Source organism: Trachypithecus francoisi, unplaced genomic scaffold (genome assembly GCF_009764315.1).
Source record: "Trachypithecus francoisi isolate TF-2019V2 unplaced genomic scaffold, Tfra_2.0 Lachesis_group1, whole genome shotgun sequence".
NCBI classification, from domain to species: domain Eukaryota; kingdom Metazoa; phylum Chordata; class Mammalia; order Primates; family Cercopithecidae; genus Trachypithecus; species Trachypithecus francoisi.
The window spans coordinates 98682765-98703000 of record NW_022681454.1 but is presented as its reverse complement, the minus strand read 5'-3'; the positions used below and the strand labels follow the sequence as shown (position 1 = coordinate 98703000).

Below are 20236 nucleotides of genomic sequence, written 5' to 3'. Positions count from 1 at the left end.
CCTAGCTCTGTTCATTGTTCTCTGCAGACCCTCAGAAGAGCAAGGATTTCATCTCTTAGAACCAATACTACATTTATAACTTTTTTCACAAATTAATGTCTCATACTGTCTTATAGTCATTTTACTTTCTGATATAAGAACAGAATCTTATTAGAGTTGCTCAGTTAAAGAAATAATACTCATCCTAGAATGAGCAAAATAGGCACAGTTCAAGGAGCTTTTCCATTCGTGGGGCTTTTCCTCTAGAAAGAGGGGATCCTGAAATTAAACAATAACAACAACAAGAAATCACACAGATGACTAAATAATTACAAATAATAAAAAATGCTATGAAATAAGAGAAAGTAGAATATGTGATAAGAGATGATGATAAAGGAATCTAGAATAAGCTAGGATTGGCTAGCAGAAGTGTTTTAGCAAGATATAAGGTAAAACGTGAAGGATTTAGTCCACTAAAAATTAGAGAAATACAAGTTCTAATAGAGGTGATGGTAGGTGTGAAGATTTTGCTGGGTAAACTTGAGGTCGTGAAAGAATGGGATAGGTGAAGCATAGAGAACGGGTCATGGAAAAGGAGAAAGAGAACATAAAATGAGGTAAATTCCATCCCACTGATGGATTCAGTTGGGGAAAAATACTGCTTCAGTACTTTTACTCTTGGTGATGCCTGAAAGAACTAGATATTCCTATTAAGCTATCTGTTCTAAAACCTTTGAACATCCAAAGTAAATGATATCGTATCGCCCCTCCCAGCATTCTATTACAGGAGCACCTTGTTTTATTGCACATTGCTTTTCTTGCACATTGAAAGTTGTGGGCAACCCTGCCTCAAGCGAGTCTGTCAGTGTCATTTTTCGAATAGCATGTGCTTATTTCCTGTCTCTGTCACATTTTGTTAATTTTTGAAATATTTCAAACCTTTTCATTATTGTTATGATATCTGTTTTAGCGATTTGTGATCAACGATCTATGATGTTACTATTATGTTTTAGGGCACCATGAACCACATTTGTATAAAATGGTGAACTTAATTGACAAATGTTGTGTGTGTTCTGCCTGGTCCCTGATCAGCCATTCTCCCATCTCCCTCTCCTTGGGCCTCTCTATTCCCTGACACACAACAATGTTGAAATTACACCAATTAATAATCCTACAGTGGCCTCTAAGTGTTCAAGTGAAAGGAAGAGCTGCACATCTGTCATATTAAATCACAGGCCAGAAATGATTAAGCTTAGTGAGGAGGGCATGTTGAAACCCAAGGCAGGCCAAAAGCTAGACTTCGTGTGCCAAATAGCCTGGTTGTGACTGCGAAGAAAGGATTGATGAAGGAAGTTTAAAATGCTACTCCAGCGAACACACAAATAATAAGAAAGCAAAACAGCCATTGCTGACATGAATAAAATTTAAATGGTATGGATAGAAGATCAAAGCAGCTACAACGTTCCCATAAGCAACAGCCTATTTCAGAGCAAGGAGTAACTCTCTTCAGTTCTATGATGGCTTACAGAAGAAACTGCGGAAGAAAAACTGGACATTAGCAGAGGTGTGTTCATTAGGTTTAAGAAATAAGCCATCTCTGTGACATAAAAGTGCCAGGTGAAGCTGCAAGTGCTGACGGGCAGCTGCAGAAAGTTATCCAGAAGATCTAAGATCACTGATGAAGGTGGCTACACTAAACTAATAGATTTTCAGTGTAGCTGAAACAGCCTTCTGTTAGAAGAACATTTCATCCAGGACTTTCCATACTAGAGAGAAGAAGTCAATGCCTGGTTTCAAATCTTCAAAGGACAGGCTGACTGTCTTACTAGGGACTAATGCAGCTGGTAACTTTAAGTTGAGGCCAGTGATCATTTACCACTCCCCAAATCCTAGGGGCCTTAGGAATTATGCTGAATCTACTCTGTGCTCTAGAAATGGAGCAACACAGCCTGGATGATAACACATCTATTTACAGCATGGTTTAGTAAATATTTTAAACCCACTGTTAGGACCTGCTGCTCAGAAAAATAAAATAAATTCCTTTCAAAACATTACTGCTCATTGACAGTGCATCAAGTCACCTAAGAGCTCTTATGGAGATGTACAAGGAGATGAATGTTGTTGTTGTGCTTGCTAACACAACATCTATTCCGCAGTCCATGGATCAGTCCATGGAGTAGTTTGGGCCTACAAATTGTATTTTTTCAGAATAATCTGTAAGTCTATAGTTGCTGTAGATAGTGATTCCTCTGATGAATCTGGACAAAGTAAGTTGAAAACTTTCTAGAAAGGACTCATCATTCTAGATGATATTAAGAACATTTGTGATTTGTGGGAGGAGTCAAAATATCCACATTAACAGAAATTGGAAAGAAGCTGATTTCAACACTCATGGATGACTTTGAAGTATTCAGGGAAGGAAGCAACTGCAGAGGTAGTGGAAATGGCAAGATAATTAGAATGAGAAGTGGAGACTGAAGATGGGACTGAATTGCTGCAATCTCATGATTAAACTAGAATGAATGAGGGGTTGCTTCTTATGGAGGAACAAACAGTGATTTCTTGAGACAGAATCTATTCCTGGTGAACATTGCTGAAATGACATCAGAGGATTTAGAATATTCTACAAACAGAGTTTATAAAACAGGGACAGAGTTTGAGAGGATTGCCTCCAATTTGGAAATAAGTTCTACTGTGGGTAAAATGCAGTCAAACAGCACTGCACACTACAGAGAAATCTTTCATGAAAGAAATAATAAATTGATGTTGCAAATGTCATTGTTGCCTTATTTTAAGACATTTTCACAGCCAGTCCCATCTTCAGCAACCACTACTCTAATCAGTCAGCAGGCATCAAGATGGAGTCGAGACTCCACCAGCAAAAAGATTACAACTCACTGAAAGCTCAAATGATTGGTAGCATTTTTTAGCAATAAAGTATTTTTTAAAATTCTGGTATATACACTGCCTTTTTAGATATTATGATATTGCACACTTAATAGTCTACAGTATAATGCAAATGTATCTATTGTATGCACTGGGAAACCTGAGAATTCATGTAACTTACTTTGTTGAGATGTTTGCTTTATCACAGTGGTCTGGAACCAGACCCACACTATCTCCGAGGTGTGCCTCTAAGTGACTGTTCTGTGGTTTGCCACAAGATGGCAACAATTATCTAACAATGTATCTGTCTTCTAGTTTCCAGAGATGAATGATATGCTGAGAGAAAAGGTAACTGGAAGAAAAACCGATTTCACCTTCTTCATGATTCAGAATGCTGGAATGTTAACTGGATTCACAGCCATTCTGCTCATTACCTTGTATGCAGGAGAAATTGAATTGGAGTAATAGAAAATGGAAGATGGTGTTGTTAATAAAGGCATTTAATAGATAAAAACATCTCCAAAAGGGATTTTGAAGCTGATCCTATTTAGTTAAAAAGATAATTTTGCTTTCAACTGTAGGTCAAGAAAACTAATTATTGGTGTCAGTCTGTGAAATAGTCCATTATTTGTTGTTAAAAATGCTTCAGAAGGTTTTCAGTGTCAGTCTGAGATGCCTGGTATATAGGAGTCTTTGGGAAATACCTATTTTTCAGCATTTCATGCATATTGGATATCACCATGAAGCAAGAGACATGCATTCTATAATCATGTAGACACTCAGACTCAGGGGAAAATACAAGTTACATCTTGAAAGCCTTTAAAACTCTATGGTAGGATCAAAGGTTCAAGTGGTTTCAGAGAGGTTTTATTTCAATTAATTTGTTCTAGTGCTTTCAAGAGGAAGTACATCAAAATGTAGAAGGTAAAAATGTATGCAACACTAATATAAATGATTCCAAGTCTTTAAAGAGCTAAAGAAAAAAAGATTTCTCACAGCTTTTTGTTCTGTTTTGTATTTCAATTAGGAACTTACAGGATTATTTTGGAAACCGTTCTAAAATAATAGGAGTTTGGAAATTAATAAAGTTTTGCTAGCCCTGCTAAGTTCAAGCTTAGAGGCTTATCGCTGAGTGTAAACTTCACCAGATTCCACGAAAAGCGGGATAGCTTTTTTTCTGACTGATATTGTGGTTGCACCCCTCACAAATGGCAGAACAGCATGTAAAGCTGGTAACACCTCAGTTTCGGTGCACCGTGTGTTTGCTTTGTGAAGGTGAAGAATATGTTGGTTTAGAGAAAGAAATTGGATGTAATTTTATGCAATTTACTTTTAAAGACGAACATAATTATTTAGCAGATAATATTTTAATAAATGCAAAACAACAGCCGGACTGCTGTACATCAAGGACTGATTAACTGGAAAACATATGTTCCTTATGTGTGATCGAGAGCCGTTCAGAAAAGACTTCTTTTGTGTTCAGCCTACACTTTTCCATATGGTATACCTTGAAAAAAATTAGCACACCATGGTTATTTTTCTACCTTTTATAAAAGATAGAGCCTGTTTACTCATTTAGAAGATAGAGAAAATTGGTCTAAAATTGAACATCTTAGATTCACACTCCCAAGTCACTTAAGGAAAGATGATTTGATGGTGAGGAGAATGATGGACAAAGCCCAACAATGATCTCAGGAATTACATTTTCCAACAGACCAAAAAATGTTTTCACGTAGCAGCAATGCAGATTTGGTGAATATTTAATATATATTTTAGTATATATTTCACTTTATGAACTCCAATTAAAAATTGTTTGACCAAATAGTAAACACCTTTTGAAACCATGCATTGTGTCATTTGTTATTTAATATGGGTCCTGTTGAGTGACTACCATGTATCTGGTATTATGGGGGAAAGATATAAATAGGAAATCAGTGATGTGCTCAAACTGCAAATCTAACCCTGCCATGGCTTATTTCTATACCAGTTGCTTAGCATGGCCAACCCGAGAGTCCACTATTTTAATAGTCCCTGAATAGTATTATGATGATTTCTCATTGCTTCGTAGGGCCCTACCTAGTAGACTATTTCTGATTTACCACATCTAAAAGGGTTTCTTTAATGAGATGCTTAAAGTTTTAAAAAGTGAACTAGGCCGGGCGCGGTGGCTCAAGCCTGTAATCCCAGCACTTTGGGAGGCCGAGACGGGCGGATCACGAGGTCAGGAGATCGAGACCATCCTGGCTAACACGGTGAAACCCCGTCTCTACTAAAAAAACACAAAAAATTAGCCGGGCGAGATGGCGGGCGCCTGTAGTCCCAGCTACTCGGGAGGCTGAGGCGAGAGAATGGCGTAAACCCGGGAGGCGGAGCTTGCAGTGAGCTGAGATCCGGCCACTGCACTCCGGCCTGGGCGACAGAGCGAGACTCCGTCTCAAAAAAAAAAAAAAAAAAAAAGTGAACTAGTTGAGAAGAGCCAAAACAGCACCACGAGTTTACCATACAGTTAACATAGGTGTATCAACAGCTGATTACTGATGGCCTGTACCAGGGGAACATTAACTGCCAGTCTGTCCTCCATACTCTGGTTGGCATCATCTTCCTTTAGGTCTCACTTTGGAGACCAGACTTCTGTGTTCATTTAAGGTCCATTACAGTAAAGAGGTTCTTAACCCTATAATAAATAAGATTCTCCAACACTGATGTTACTACAGCTTCTTTCTCACTGGTACTTTGCCTTCCATACAACTGTGGGTGGCAATGTCTGTGTTGGATTGCTTTTCCTTAGCTTCCTTTCTGTGCCAGGTATGCACAAGGCATTCTCTCATGGCCATTTCTCTTCCATATTGGGAATTTCCAATTCTGGATGGTCCCAGAATCAGTGAGTTAATGAGTAAGATTTCAGGCAAGCTAAGGCAGCTGGATAAACTGAAGACTTCAAATACCTGTTTCATTAATTCTAAGACATGCATTTCCCCAAATGGTGTGCTGTAATCACCGACAGCCAGGTAGCATTGTGGAGGTAGTTACACGTGCCTGAAAATGAAAATCATCTGTTGCAATCTGGTAATGCTAAGAAAATGCCAGTAGCACTGTGTTTGGGATTCGATGGTATATGATAACAGGGGATTATCTATGTTAGTTTTACTTTCCTTCTTATAAAAGTGTGGAAGGATCAGTGCAGGACTGGCATGGCAGTTCCATGGTGGCTGGGAACCCAGACTCCTTTGATTTGTCAGCTCTGCCATCTTTAGCTTGTGACTCCCACCTTCAAGGTTGCTTCATGCTCTAAAATGGTTGCTAGAGATTCAGCCTTAAAAATTCTACATAGCCAGAAGGAGTAATGGGTAGAAAGGCAAAAAGTTCACACCCAGCTCTTCATCCCTCTCTAAGGAGCCTTTTCAGAAGTAACAGCCAACAATCTCCACGTGTATTCAATGACCAGTGTTAATCACATGACCATCCCAATCTTCAGGAGAAGCCGAGAAACACTGCTTTCAGCTGGATACATTACCGCCAGTAAAATCAGAATTCTCTTACTGAAAAGAAGCCCCGAATGGATGTCGGCTGTCTCAGGTACAGACAGGCTTGTATCAGTGTAATTCAGAAGCTTATGACTCCAGATGGTTCTTATGCAGCCAGTTTACGGAACTGCTTTTTGTAGGGATTCTCATGACTTGTTTCAGATCAATCCCTTGTCACTTTAACTATTTTAATTCTACTGGCCCATCTGAGCAGTCTTGCCTAATAACCAGTATTATTCTTTACACACTTGTACTACTTGTCTTTATAGTTTCTCTGTCTTAACCCCTTGTGAGTAATATTTATTTACCTTGAAGAAATCCTATGTTTTTCACAGGATGATCTAAATTCTAAGGAAATGGAAACAAAGCTCTTTTTCTATGGACTTTGTTCTTTCTGTTTAAAGCTCTTCTGATTACTGGAGCCATATCCAGAACTATGAAACTAAGTACTATTAGCACATACTGGCAAAAATAAATGTAAAAAGCCACTTACTTCTCCCCCTGCCCCATGTGGGTTATTATAGCTAGTCAGTACAAGAAAGTTGGATCTGAATAGTTTATCATCTGATTCTTGTAGATAATTAAATGGGCTACTGGTGACATCAAATTTCAACTTCATTTACTTTGGATATATACGGTAAGAATACCAAGGAACAATTTTAATGGGTAGGGCTTGCATGTTTTAAAGTTTATACAATGGCTTAATTCCTTCTGCAGTGACTGCATGTTATCCCCACAACAGTATAGACCAACTAGTATTAAAACCCAATGAGGCAACACATGGATAATTTATTGCTATGCTTATGGTCACAAGCAGGATGTTTGCTTAGGGGTCATAGGAAAGAAAAGTAAAGATGAAAAGTTATGGAAATCTTGGAAGAATTCAAAAAGGAAATTCTTCCTTCTCGCAAAAAGCTGAGGAAGTTTTTAAAACTTGTTTCACTCTGTATTTTGTGGCAAGCTCCATTAGCAGACCTCACAGACACTGCGGATGGTGTCTGACTTCCAGGAAATAGAGAGGCTCAGAGGAGGGCTGCAAAGTGCCTTTGCAGGTGAAGTGAGGAGAGTTGTTGCTACCTCAGCTTGACCTTCAGTCCTAGAGTTTGTTGGGACAAAGGGTAGTTGAATATTCCCTTGGTCTAGTGTGAGCCGAGTGGTGTATAAGATCTGGTTTGGAACAATTTAAAATCTTGTTTAAGAGGGTACTATCTTGAAAATAGAAGAAGGTCGGTACTGAGTGGACTTCTGGAAAACCAAGGACTAAGTCATGTGGGGCAATTGGAGAACTAGATTACATCACTTGGCAGGAGCCCTCTGAAGAATCCCAAAAGTGCCTATAAGAGAATGGTTAGTCTTAAGCATTTGTCAGACAGCATTAAGCCACATTTTGACAGTATCTGTCAAGTATAAACGTTTTTATCCCCTCTTTTCTTTCCTTCATCTAAGCACTTAATCCTGGAGGGGCCAAAAGCCAATTAGCAAACAGTGGGGAGTGAGGAAATAGAAGGATTCCTTCTCAGAAGTCTTACCTTTGAATACAAATTGAATTACGGATTGATGCATTGTATTAGACACTTCCTATAATTGACTTGAGACTATATGTCTTCAAGTGATTGTAGGATTTTATATTCCCTCAAAGTCCTGTGTCAGAACAGCTGCATTGTGCCACCCCAAGTTTCATCCAGGGGTAGGAGAAGAGCTAGCAAGTCCTTCTCCCCCAAGAAGACTTACAAGGACAGTGAGGAACAAAATTAAAGTTGTTTAGTTACCCCTGTGAGAACTACATGTTAATATACTGATTATATCTGCCCTTTAAAAATTAGTACTTACAACAAGCCTGTGAAATGGGTTCTGTTTTTAATACGAGGCCAGTCTGCAGGTGAGAAGTTGCAAAGGAACCACGTGCTTAGGGCTGCAGCCAGGCAAAAGCATGATCAAAGCCCTCCCACCCACACTGCTGACCTCTTGCAGCAGCTGCAAACAGCAGGAGAGCCCCTTCCTCTTGCAGTATCCCTCCAGCGCCCTCTACTGAGACAGCTCAATATCCTGCTCACTGTAATGGATGGGTGCTAAAGGAATTCTGTTCATTATGACAGAGCATGTATTTAGAGTGAATCTGGAGTTCAGCAGCAGTAAGCTGATAAGTGGCACAGGGAGACATTACGCTGTGACAAATGACATCATTCTGTGGTGATGGGACTTCGTGCATTTGCTATGTTGGGGACATAGACTTTTCAACTGTACAAGGTGGGGATCCACTCTCCACCCTTCTGTATCCTTCCCCAGAGACTGACCCACATGGACCTCAATGGGTATAGCCAAATGGAGAATGTCAACAAGAGACTGGAGAAAGTGAGGAGAGAAAGGATAGAGTATTGATTTCCTTGACTATCCTCCTATTGGGTATCCTTGGGCTGCCTGTTTTGCTCGAGAAGGCCTGCTCCAGAGAAAAGCTTCTTAAAATATCTGTGGTGAAGACCCAGCGTGTTTTCCTTATTTCCAATTTATCAATAGCTGACACTTCTGTAAATAGATAGAATTGAAAGAAATTACTAGAAAAACGAAATACAATTAAAAATAAAGACATAGGCTAGGTGTGGTGGCTCGTGCTTGTAATCTCAGCACTTTGGGAGGCTGAGGTGGACAGATCACGAGTTCAGGAGTTTGAGACCAGCCTGGCCAACATAGTGAAACCCCCTCTCTACTTAAAAAAAAAAAAAAAAGAAAAAATTAGCTGGGGGTGGTGGCAGTTACCTGTAATCCCAGTTACTCAGGAGGCTGAGGCAGAAGAACTGAACCCAGGAGGCAGAGGTTGCAGTGAGCCAAGATCATGTCTCTGCACTTTAGCATGGGTAACAGAACAAGACTCGCATCTCGGAAAAAAAAAAAAAAAAAGACATAGAAAATCCAACCCTATTTTTATTATTAGATAAACCTCATTTTTTATTAGACACAATTATTCTATGGAATTGCTGTTGAAGTTTATAAATGCTTATTCTCAATTTCTGTACCTAGTTCATCTAAAAAACAGTTGCTGGGCCAGCATCTGCCTGTGGATTCCCCTCCTTTGGTTTTGGTGCCCGCTATCTCTCTGTCCCTTTGGCCTAGGGGTAGTAACAGCTCTGCTGTCTTCAGCGCTGCGTTCATGTAGCATCACTTGTGGTTTCCCTGTACCCCACTTGCATGTTTGTAACTAGTCCCTTTGTAAATTAATGGACCTGCCTCACCTTATCCTCATTTGAGCATGGCGGTTGTTTGTTTCCCTTGTGGCTGTGATTGATCAGCAGTAAATGTCTTATTCTGGAAGAGGAGGTGACTGTATGAATTTGGCAGGAGAAAGAATACACTACAAGTAGGTATATGGGAGTGAAGTTGCTACTCACTGAAAGCAAGGAGAAAATTTATGGGGATGAAAGATGATAAGTCATTATAATTAAACGTTTTAGGGTAAACAAGATGGAATTGGGTTAGATTAATTTGTACGAATAACTATGCATACAGAGAAAAATATCTAGGATATTTTGAGAGACTAGTTATAAGTGGACTTATCACATTTCTGGCAGATAAGAACCTTTTGACTAGATGAAAGACCAACTGTCCGACAACACGTCCTTAAGCATGAATCATCACGTATTTTTAAATAAAGACATAGATTTCTAGATGGGGAAGAATGAATACATTTTTATGATTGTTTATTGAACTGTTTATGCCTTATGGGAATCTTTCTCATGTAGATGTATCTATAGGTCACATTCCCTCACTTAAAGCATACTATGAAGTGCTACGTGGAATATCTGAGTAAGAACACTGGGACGGCTGCTTGTGACTATATTGCTGAGACATTCCACTCATTCACAGCGATGCTTATATATAGACAATGTTTTTTCTTTGGGAGTCATTGTATGTGCTAACTTTAATGGTGTCACTCTAATAATTATGTACGAGCTTGTTAATGAACTGGGAAACATTGATTTTAGAAGCCTTAGAAACTATGGAGGAAGGTGCTTCATGTGGATCTTTCTATTTTTTGTATCTTTTGTGTCTCCGTGAAAAAATCTTTTAATTTGTGAAAAGTAAGCCTCAGAATTCATGTCTAAGCATTTTGTAGAAGGATGCATGTGAGAAAAAGCACCTGCACTGTCATAGCGATCCTTTGGTGTTTTAAGATGAAAAAGTTCAAAGCATTTTAGAATAGTCATAAAGATGACATTGTATAAGTTAGGAGCTGGTTGTCCTGTTACTTTGTGGTGACAAAACTGGTGAAAGTGGTATTATGTTTGGATATGTTTGGAGCAATGCACTTCTGTTGATTGTTCCTGCCTACCGTGACTTCTGCACTTCTCCATGTAAAAGCTTCACTCTTTCTTTTAGAAACTGGTTTCTCCCAACCCCTACTGAAGATTGTCAACCAATGCACTTAACCTCACCCGTTAGCCACAAGCTGGGCAAGTCACCCAGTCTGGGTCAATTGTCGTCTTTACACAGAAACTTCTAAGGATGTGGAGAGCCAAAGCTCTTGCCTCTTATATTTGACACCAGAGCTGCTGGTGGTCATGTTCCTGGCACAAGGAAAAACCTGGGAAAATGAGATGGATGCTGAGAAAAGAGTAGAAGCTGTGGGGACTGGATGGAGAGAGTTTTTGTGTTGTCCTTGGTTCTAGTTCCTGACATCCTTAATACTTTTCAGTTATTTTTCTTTAGTTCCTTCAATTTTGTAAGTTACCCAAGTTATTCTAATATCTTAGTAAGTCCTTTTTGGCTTTAGCTAATTTGATTTGGGTTTCTGTTTCTTGCAATAAAATTTTTCTAATTAATACAGCAGTTAAATATTGAGATATTTATTTCAAACAAAATTCCCAGCTCTTGAATTTAGCACAGTTCCTCAGCACTTTCTGGAACTCCACTATCAATGTCGGAAGTCAACTTCCTAGGCAGAGTATAGTACAATCTCTATTATGTTCCGGTAGTGGGGAGTAAAAATCTTTCAAAACTCGTGGATAATTTCTATTTATTTTTATTTCACTTTGGAAGACATAGAAACATTGTACATATTTTACATTTTTTCATTTAGCACAATTAATACATCAAAAGTGAAGATTGTTCCTCAGTGATAACTATGAGAGGGTAACTAACATTTGATGCCACTGAAAAGTTTTGGAGCCAAAAGGGGCCTCAATCTATAACCTAAACAACCTTGAGTTCAGAACAGATAATGGTGTTGAAATAATATTCTATGTATAGAACCATATGATTTTTAAGAGTAGGAGCAGGATAACTGAGGGAATAACTTACATACCTTGACAAGCCATGCAAAATCAGACTTTATAGATAACTCCAAGGAAGATGTTTAATGTAGGATATGAATCTAGGCCACACTTCATACATCATGTGTTCACAGAAAAATGCAGTCTCTTAGCAACCATCACCTGGTTGTCAAGTTATTATTTGATTTTTATAGACATCTGGCTTTTTGAGGCACATGCCTCACTGATATTTAAGCATAATATCTAGGTTGGTGTTGAAATAATTATATTTCACTTTCTTCCAAACAATACTTAAAAATTAACTGTTTAAACTTTGCCTCCTTTTTTGAAATTATGATAAACCATTGTAGGGAACTATGGAAGAGAATAAGGAAAAAAATTCTGAGCTTGTTCTTCTGTAAATGAATGAATGAATGAATTCATTTGTTCAATAAAACACATATTCAATGTCTACTGATGCTATGCCTGGAGATATAAAAATAAATCAGAGCTCATCTCTGCTCTCAAGGGTATCATGGCATGTGGAAAACCAATAATACCACAAATCAGAGTGTTATGTTAGAGAACATGGACGGTCAACTCAATAGTAATTGTGTACAACTGGGAGAATTCTCCTTAGGTTGGAGGAGGAGTCAGTGACAAATACTTCACAGAGGAGGAAGCATTTGACTATTTGACTTAGGTTTAATGAATAACGTCTAACTCATTTCTCATCAGACCTCTTCTCTCCTCTTGGTTCCAGGAGCCTTATCCTGTGACTTAACTTGAGCTGGAACTCTTTTGCAATTAATGATACCAAAAGAGAACTGTAGAGTATAAATATGTGTTGGGGGTAAGGTGTTCCAGATAGTTGTGATTAATAACATTACCACAGGGAGAAAGGAAATGCAAACAATCAAATTAATACTAACTGAAGAAAGGCAGGCTACTCAGAGGTATGCACACTAAAGCCACACTTTTTGTTATATATGTAGGTATGTATACATAACATATACATATGGGAAAAATATTTTCTAGTACATTAGTAAGGGATATCTCTATGGGATTATGAATCATTTTAAATTGGTTCTTTGTAAAATGTTAATGTTGTCTCAATTTTTTTCAATAAACACATGCTTACCAGTAAATTAGAAGAGAAATTAGAAGATGTCTTGGTGGGATTTTTGAATTATTCAAAGTACATTGTTTTTAATGCTTTCCAATTTTCTTCAATGAACATGTATTCTAAAAAAGGCTATTAGATGTGATTAGGAAAAAGGAGAAAAGCTAACAACTTAGAGGACTGAAAGATTACGGAAACATGGTAACTCACACGCTTAAAACTTTACTATGTTCCTTCTCTTTGTCTGTCAGGCAAAATAGTAATTGCATTATCTGGAATATTTCACCTCCACATCTCTGCAATACCAGTGCCTTCAACAATGATTGGTTAGAGGTAGGATATGACATAGTTATGACCACTGAGACATGATGCTGTGTATGCTGTGAAGTTTCTCAAAAGGAGTAAGGAAGATACAGCCTCTTCTTTCTAGGGACTTTGTTTGTAGGTGTGACACCTGGAGCAGCCATTTTGCTACTGTTTTGTTTTGAATTGTGTCCCCCACCCCCGAAAAAAGATATATTTGAGTTCTAATCCCCAGTATCTCAGAATGTGACCTTATTTGGAAATAGAGTCATTGCAAATGTAATTCATTAAGATAAACTCATACTGGAGTAGAGTGGGTTCCTAATCTAGTATGACTGGTATCCTTACTAAAAAGGGAAATTTAAATACTGGCTACACCATGTAAAGATGACGGCAGAGATCGTGGTGATGCATCTACAATGTCAACAATTGCCAGCAAACCATCAGAATCTGGGAGAGAGGTATGGAATGGACTCTCTCTCGCAGCCCTAAGAAGGAACCAATTCTGTGCATGCTTGAATCTTGAACTTCCAGCCTCCACAACTGTGAGACAATACATTTTTGTTATTTAAGTTACACAGTTGTGGCACTTTATTACTGCAGTCCTAGCAGACTAATACAGCTACCTTGAGAGGAAATAGCGTGGGGATGAAGGTGATGTGCTGAGGAAGCACAGCAGAACGTGGAAAGATGGTCCATGAGGACCTCCTTAGCCATTGAATTGACAAGCCTCTTCCCTGGAGTCCCTCTTCCCTGGATTTTTTTTTGGTATGTGTAATAATCACTTTTCCTAATGGTGCAAACCATTTTGAGTTGCCCTTTGGCTACTAGCAATTAAAGCAAACTAACCAAGTCAGCCCTCCCCAGTGTTCCTTTTTACAATCTAAATTCTGATGTCCAACTCCTCCCTGGGCCACTCACTGTCCCCAGGTGTCTATGGATCTAAAGAAGAAAAAGAAGGATAAATCCTTTTTCTCCCAAGAGACCTCTCTGCTTTTGTGAAAAACAGAAAGGATGACATTATCTAACTTTTCTCATCATTAGAAGTCAAGCCCGGCCGTGACTCCCATTATGACATTTTGATGGCCACATTTTATGAGAAAAGCCCAAACAGACAGACCTGTCTGTAAATTCTTTCATCCTTTGCATTCTTTCCTTAACTGTGCCTTAGAGGGTGTTTGATTATTGCAGGGTAGATGGAAAAGAAGCAAGTTCTGGCCTATGCTCTCGTTCCTCACTTTCTGGAGTTATCTTTTGGGCCTGGAGTCTCTTGGAGTGAGGAAAGGAAGCCATTTTTACACTCTACTGTGGTAGCAATAAACTTCATACTCTTAGGAGGCTGCATGCCATCTTCAAGAGGAAGAGAATGAAGAGGTTAAGAATTATGCAATCAAAATGTGCTGCTCTGGCATATTGACTATTTTGAATTAAAGATATTTAAAAAATATCAGACATGAGGAGGTCACTCTGATCTTAATTCTGTGTCTTAACAGCAGGAGATGAAATTCTTTTTTTTATTTTTTATTTTTTATTTTTTATTTTTTATTATACTTTAAGTTCTAGGGTACATGTGCATGACGTTTATATCATGTATAACTCCCCAATGCAATCCCTCCCTCCTCCCCCCTCCCCCTGATAGGCCCCAGTGTGTGATGTTCCCCTTCCCGAGTCCAAGTGATCTCATTGTTCAGTTCCCACCTATGAGTGAGAACATGCGGTGTTTGGTTTCTCTTCTTGTGATAGTTTGCTAAGAATGATGGTTTCCAGCTGCATCCATGTCCCTACAAAGGACGCAAACTCATCCTTTTTGATGGCTGCATAGTATTCCATGGTGTATATGTGCCACATTTTCTTAATCCAGTCTGTCACAGATGGACATTTGGGTTGATTCCAAGTCTTTGCTATTGTGAATAGTGCCGCAATAAACATACGTGTGCATGTGTCTTTGTAGTAGAGTAATTTATAATCCTTTGGGTATATACCCAGTAGTGGGATGGCTGGGTCATATGGTACATCTAGTTCTAGATCCTTGAGGAATCGCCATACTGTTTTCCATAATGGTTGAACTAGTTTACAATCCCACCAACAGTGTAAAAGTGTTCCTATTTCTCCACATCCTCTCCACACCTGTTGTTTCCTGACTTCTTAATGATTGCCATTCTAACTGGTGTGAGATGGTATCTCATTGTGGTTTTGATTTGCATTTCTCTGATGGCGAGTGATGATGAGCATTTTTTCATGTGTCTGTTGGCTGTATGGATGTCTTCTTTTGAGAAATGTCTGTTCATATCCTTTCCCCACTTTTTGATGGGGTTGTTTGTTTTTTTCTTGTATATTTGTTTGAGTTCCTTGTAGATTCTGGATATTAGCCCTTTGTCAGATGAGTAGGTTGCAAAAATTTTCTCCCATTCTGTAGGTTGCCTGTTCACTCTGATGGTAGTTTCTTTTGCTGTGCAAAAGCTCTTTAGTTTAATGAGATCCCATTTGTCAATTTTGGCTTTTGCTGCCGTTGCTTTTGGTGTTTTAGACATGAAGTCCTTGCCCATGCCTATGTCCTGAATGGTACTACCTAGATTTTCTTCTAGGGTTTTTATGGTATTAGGTCTAACATTTAAGTCTCTAATCCATCTTGAATTAATTTTCGTATAAGGGGTAAGGAAAGGATCCAGTTTCAGCTTTCTACTTGTGGCTAGCCAATTTTCCCAGCACCATTTATTAAATAGGGAATCCTTTCCTCATTTCTTGTTTTTGTCAGGTTTGTCAAAGATCAGATGGCTGTAGATGTGTGGTATTATTTCTGAGGACTCTGTTCTGTTCCACTGGTCTATTTCTCTGTTGTGGTACCAGTACCATGCTGTTTTGGTTACTGTAGCCTTGTAGTATAGTTTGAAGTCAGGTAGCGTGACGCCTCCAGCTTTGTCCTTTTGACCTAGGATTGTCTTGGCAATGCGGGCTCTTTTTGGTTCCATATGAACTTTAAAGCCGTTTTTTCCAATTCTGTGAAGAAACTCATTGGTAGCTTGATGGGGATGGCATTGAATCTATAAATCACCTTGGGCAGTATGGCCATTTTCACGATATTGATTCTTCCTATCCATGAGCATGGTATGTTCTTCCATTTGTTTGTGTCCTCTTTGATTTCACTGAGCAGTGGTTTGTAGTTCTCCTTGAAGAGGTCCTTTACATCCCTTGTAAGCTGGATTCCTAGGTATTTTATTCTCTTTGAAGCAATTGTGAATGGAAGTTCATTCCTGACTTGGCTCTCTGCTTGTCTGTTACTGGTGTATAAGAATGCTTGTGATTTTTGCACATTAATTTTGTATCCTGAGACTTTGCTGAAGTTGCTTATCAGCTTAAGGAGATTTTGGGCTGAGACGATGGGTTTTTCTAAATATACAATCATGTCATCTGCAAACAGGGACAATTTGACTTCTTCTTTTCCTAACTGGATACCCTTGATTTCTTTCTCTTGCCTGATGCCCTAGCCAGAACTTCCAACACTATGTTGAATAGGAGTGGTGAGAGAGGGCATCCCTGTCTTGTGCCAGTTTTCAAAGGGAATTTTTCCAGTTTTTGCCCATTCAGTATGATATTAGCTGTGGGTTTGTCGTAAATAGCTCTTATTATTTTGAGGTACGTTCCATCAATACCGAATTATTGAGCGTTTTTAGCATAAGGGCTGTTGAATTTTGTCAAAAGCCTTTTCTGCATCTATTGAGATAATCATGTGGTTCTTGTCTTTGGTTCTGTTTATATGCTGGATTACATTTATTGATTTGCGAATGTTGAACCAGCCTTGCATCCCAGGGATGAAGCCCACTTGATCATGGTGGATAAGCTTTTTGATGTGCTGCTGAATCCGGTTTGCCAGTATTTTATTGAGAATTTTTGCATCGATGTTCATCAGGGATATTGGTCTAAAATTCTCTTTTTTTGTTGTGTCTCTGCCAGGCTTTGGTATCAGGATGATGTTGGCCTCATAAAATGAGTTAGGGAGGATTCCCTCTTTTTCTATTGATTGGAATAGTTTCAGAAGGAATGGTACCAGCTCCTCCTTGTACCTCTGGTAGAATTCAGCTGTGAATCCATCTGGTCCTGGACTTTTTTTCGTGGGTAGGCTATTAATTGTTGCCTCAATTTCAGAGCCTGTTATTGGTCTATTCAGGGATTCAACTTCTTCCTGGTTCAGTCTTGGGAGAGTGTAAGTGTCCAGGAAATTATCCATTTCTTCTAGATTTTCTAGTCGATTTGCGTAGAGGCATTTATAGTATTCTCTGATGGTTGTTTGTATTTCTGTGGGGTCAGTGGTGATATCCCCTTTATCATTTTTTATTGCGTCTATTTGATTCCTCTCTCTTTTCTTCTTTATTAGTCTTGCTAGCGGTCTGTCAATTTTGTTGATCTTTTCAAAAAACCAACTCCTGGATTCATTGATTTTTTGGAGGGTTTTTTGTGACTCTATCTCCTTCAGTTCTGCTCTGATCTTAGTTATTTCTTGCCTTCTGCTAGCTTTTGAATGTGTTTGCTCTTGCCTCTCTAGTTCTTTTAATTGTGATGTTAAAGTGTCAATTTTAGATCTTTCCTGCTTTCTCTTGTGGGCATTTAGTGCTATAAATTTCCCTCTACACACTGCTTTAAATGTGTCCCAGAGATTCTGGTATGTTGTATCTTTGTTCTCATTGGTTTCAAAGAACATCTTTATTTCTGCTTTCATTTCGTTATGTACCCAGTAGTCATTCAGGAGCAGGTTATTCAGTTTCCATGTAGTTGAGCGGTTTTGATTGAGTTTCTTAGTCCTGAGTTCTAGTTTGATTGCACTGTGGTCTGAGAGACAGTTTGTTATAATTTCTGTTCTTGTACATTTGCTGAGGAGTGCTTTACTTCCAATTATGTGGTCAATTTTGGAATAAGTGCGATGTGGTGCTGAGAAGAATGTATATTCTGTTGATTTGGGGTGGAGAGTTCTATAGATGTCTATTAGGTCCGCTTGGTGCAGAGATGAGTTCAATTCCTGGATATCCTTGTTAACTTTCTGTCTCGTTGATCTGTCTAATGTTGACAGTGGAGTGTTGAAATCTCCCATTATTATTGTATGGGAGTCTAAGTCTCTTTGTAGGTCTCTAAGGACTTGCTTTATGAATCTGGGTGCTCCTGTATTGGGTGCATATATATTTAGGAGAGTTAGCTCTTCCTGTTGAATTGATCCCTTTACCATTATGTAATGGCCTTCTTTGTCTCTTTTGATCTTTGATGGTTTAAAGTCTGTTTTATCAGAGACTAGGATTGCAACCCCTGCTTTTTTTTGTTCTCCATTTGCTTGGTAGATCTTTCTCCATCCCTTTATTTTGAGCCTATGTATGTCTCTGCATGTGAGATGGGTCTCCTGAATACAGCAGACTGATGGGTCTTGACTCTTTATCCAGTTTGCCAGTCTGTGTCTTTTAATTGGAGCATTTAGTCCATTGACATTTAAGGTTAATATTGTTATGTGTGAACTTGATCCTGTCATTATGATATTAACTGGTTATTTTGCTCGTTAGTTGATGCAGTTTCTTCCTAGCCTCGATGGTCTTTACATTTTGGCATGTTTTTGCAATGGCTGGTACCGGTTGTTCCTTTCCATGTTTAGGGCTTCCTTCAGGGTCTCTTGTAAGGCAGGCCTGGTGGTGACAAAATCTCTAAGCATTTGCTTATCTGTAAAGGATTTTATTTCTCCTTCACTGATGAAACTTAGTTTGGCTGGATATGAAATTCTGGGTTGAAAATTCTTTTCTTTAAGAACGTTGAATATTGGCCCCCACTCTCTTCTGGCTTGTAGAGTTTCTGCCGAGAGATCTGCTGTTAGTCTGATGGGCTTCCCTTTGTGGGTAACCCGACCTTTCTCTCTGGCTGCCCTTAAGATTTTTTCCTTCATTTCAACTTTGGTGAATCTGGCAATTATGTGTCTTGGAGTTGCTCTTCTGGAGGAGTATCTTTGTGGCGTTCTCTGTATTTCCTGAATTTGAATGTTGGCCTGCCCTACTAGGTTGGGGAAGTTCTCCTGGATGATATCCTGAAGAGTGTTTTCCAACTTGGTTCCATTTTCCCCCTCACTTTCAGGCACCCCAATCAGACGTAGATTTGGTCTTTTTACATAATCCCATACTTCTTGCAGGCTTTGTTCATTTCTTTTTCTTCTTTTTTCTTTTGGTTTCTCTTCTCGCTTCATTTCATTCATTTGATCCTCAATCGCTGATACTCTTTCTTCCAGTTGATCGAGTCGGTTACTGAAGCTTGTGCATTTGTCACGTATTTCTCGTGTCATGGTTTTCATCTCTGTCATTTCGTTTATGATCTTCTCTGCATTAATTAGTCTAGCTGTCAATTCTTCCACTTTTTTTTCAAGATTTTTAGTTTCTTTGCGCTGGGTACGTAATTCCTCCTTTAGCTCTGAGAAGTTTGATGGACTGAAGCCTTCTTCTCTCATCTCGTCAAAGTCATTCTCTGACCAGCTTTGATCCGTTGCTGGCGATGGGCTGCGCTCCTTTGCAGGGGGAGATGCGCTCTTATTTTTTGAATTTCCAGCTTTTCTGCCCTGCTTTTTCCCCATCTTTGTGGTTTTATCTCTCTGGTCTTTGATGATGGTGACGTACTGATGGGGTTTTGGTATAGGTGTCCTTCCTGTTTGATAGTTTTCCGTCTGACAGTCAGAAGGACTGTCTGTTGGTCTGTTGGAGATTGCTTGAGGTCCACTCCAGACCCTGTTTGCCTGGGTATCAGCAGCAGAGGTTGCCGAAGATAGAATATTGCTGAGCAGCGAGTGTACCTGTCTGATTCTTCCTTTGGAAGTTTCCTCTCAGGGATGACTCCCCCCTGTGAGGTGTGGGGTGTCAGACTGCCCCTAGTGGGGGATGTCTCCCAGCTAGGCTACTCAGGGGTCAGGGACCCACCTGAGCAGGCAGTCTGTCCGTTCTCGGATCTCAACCTCCGCGTTGGGAGATCCACGGCTCTCCCCAAAGCTGTCAGACAGAGTCGTTCGCCTCTGCACCGCCCCCGCTGCTTTCCCTATTGGACCTCAGCTGTGGGCTGTCCCCAGAGGTGGAGTCTACAGAGACAGGCAGGTTTCCTTGAGCTGCTGTGAGCTCCACCCAGTTCGAGCTTCCCAGCGGCTTTGTTTACCTACTTAAGCCTCAGCAATG

The 20236-nt window shown here is 39.4% G+C and overlaps 1 protein-coding gene across 1 annotated transcript in view; it reads left to right on the top strand.

The window, feature by feature from the left end:
• The window catches only part of SLC39A8 (solute carrier family 39 member 8), an 87811-nt gene extending 83102 nt beyond the window's left edge, over positions 1-4709 (top strand). Inside the window, exon 8 of the mRNA XM_033214879.1 lies at positions 3181-4709. Coding sequence (XP_033070770.1) covers positions 3181-3330 — 150 coding nt within the window. The 3' untranslated portion in view covers positions 3331-4709. The remainder of the gene's footprint in view (positions 1-3180) is intronic.
• Positions 4710-20236: the final 15527 nt, after the last annotated feature.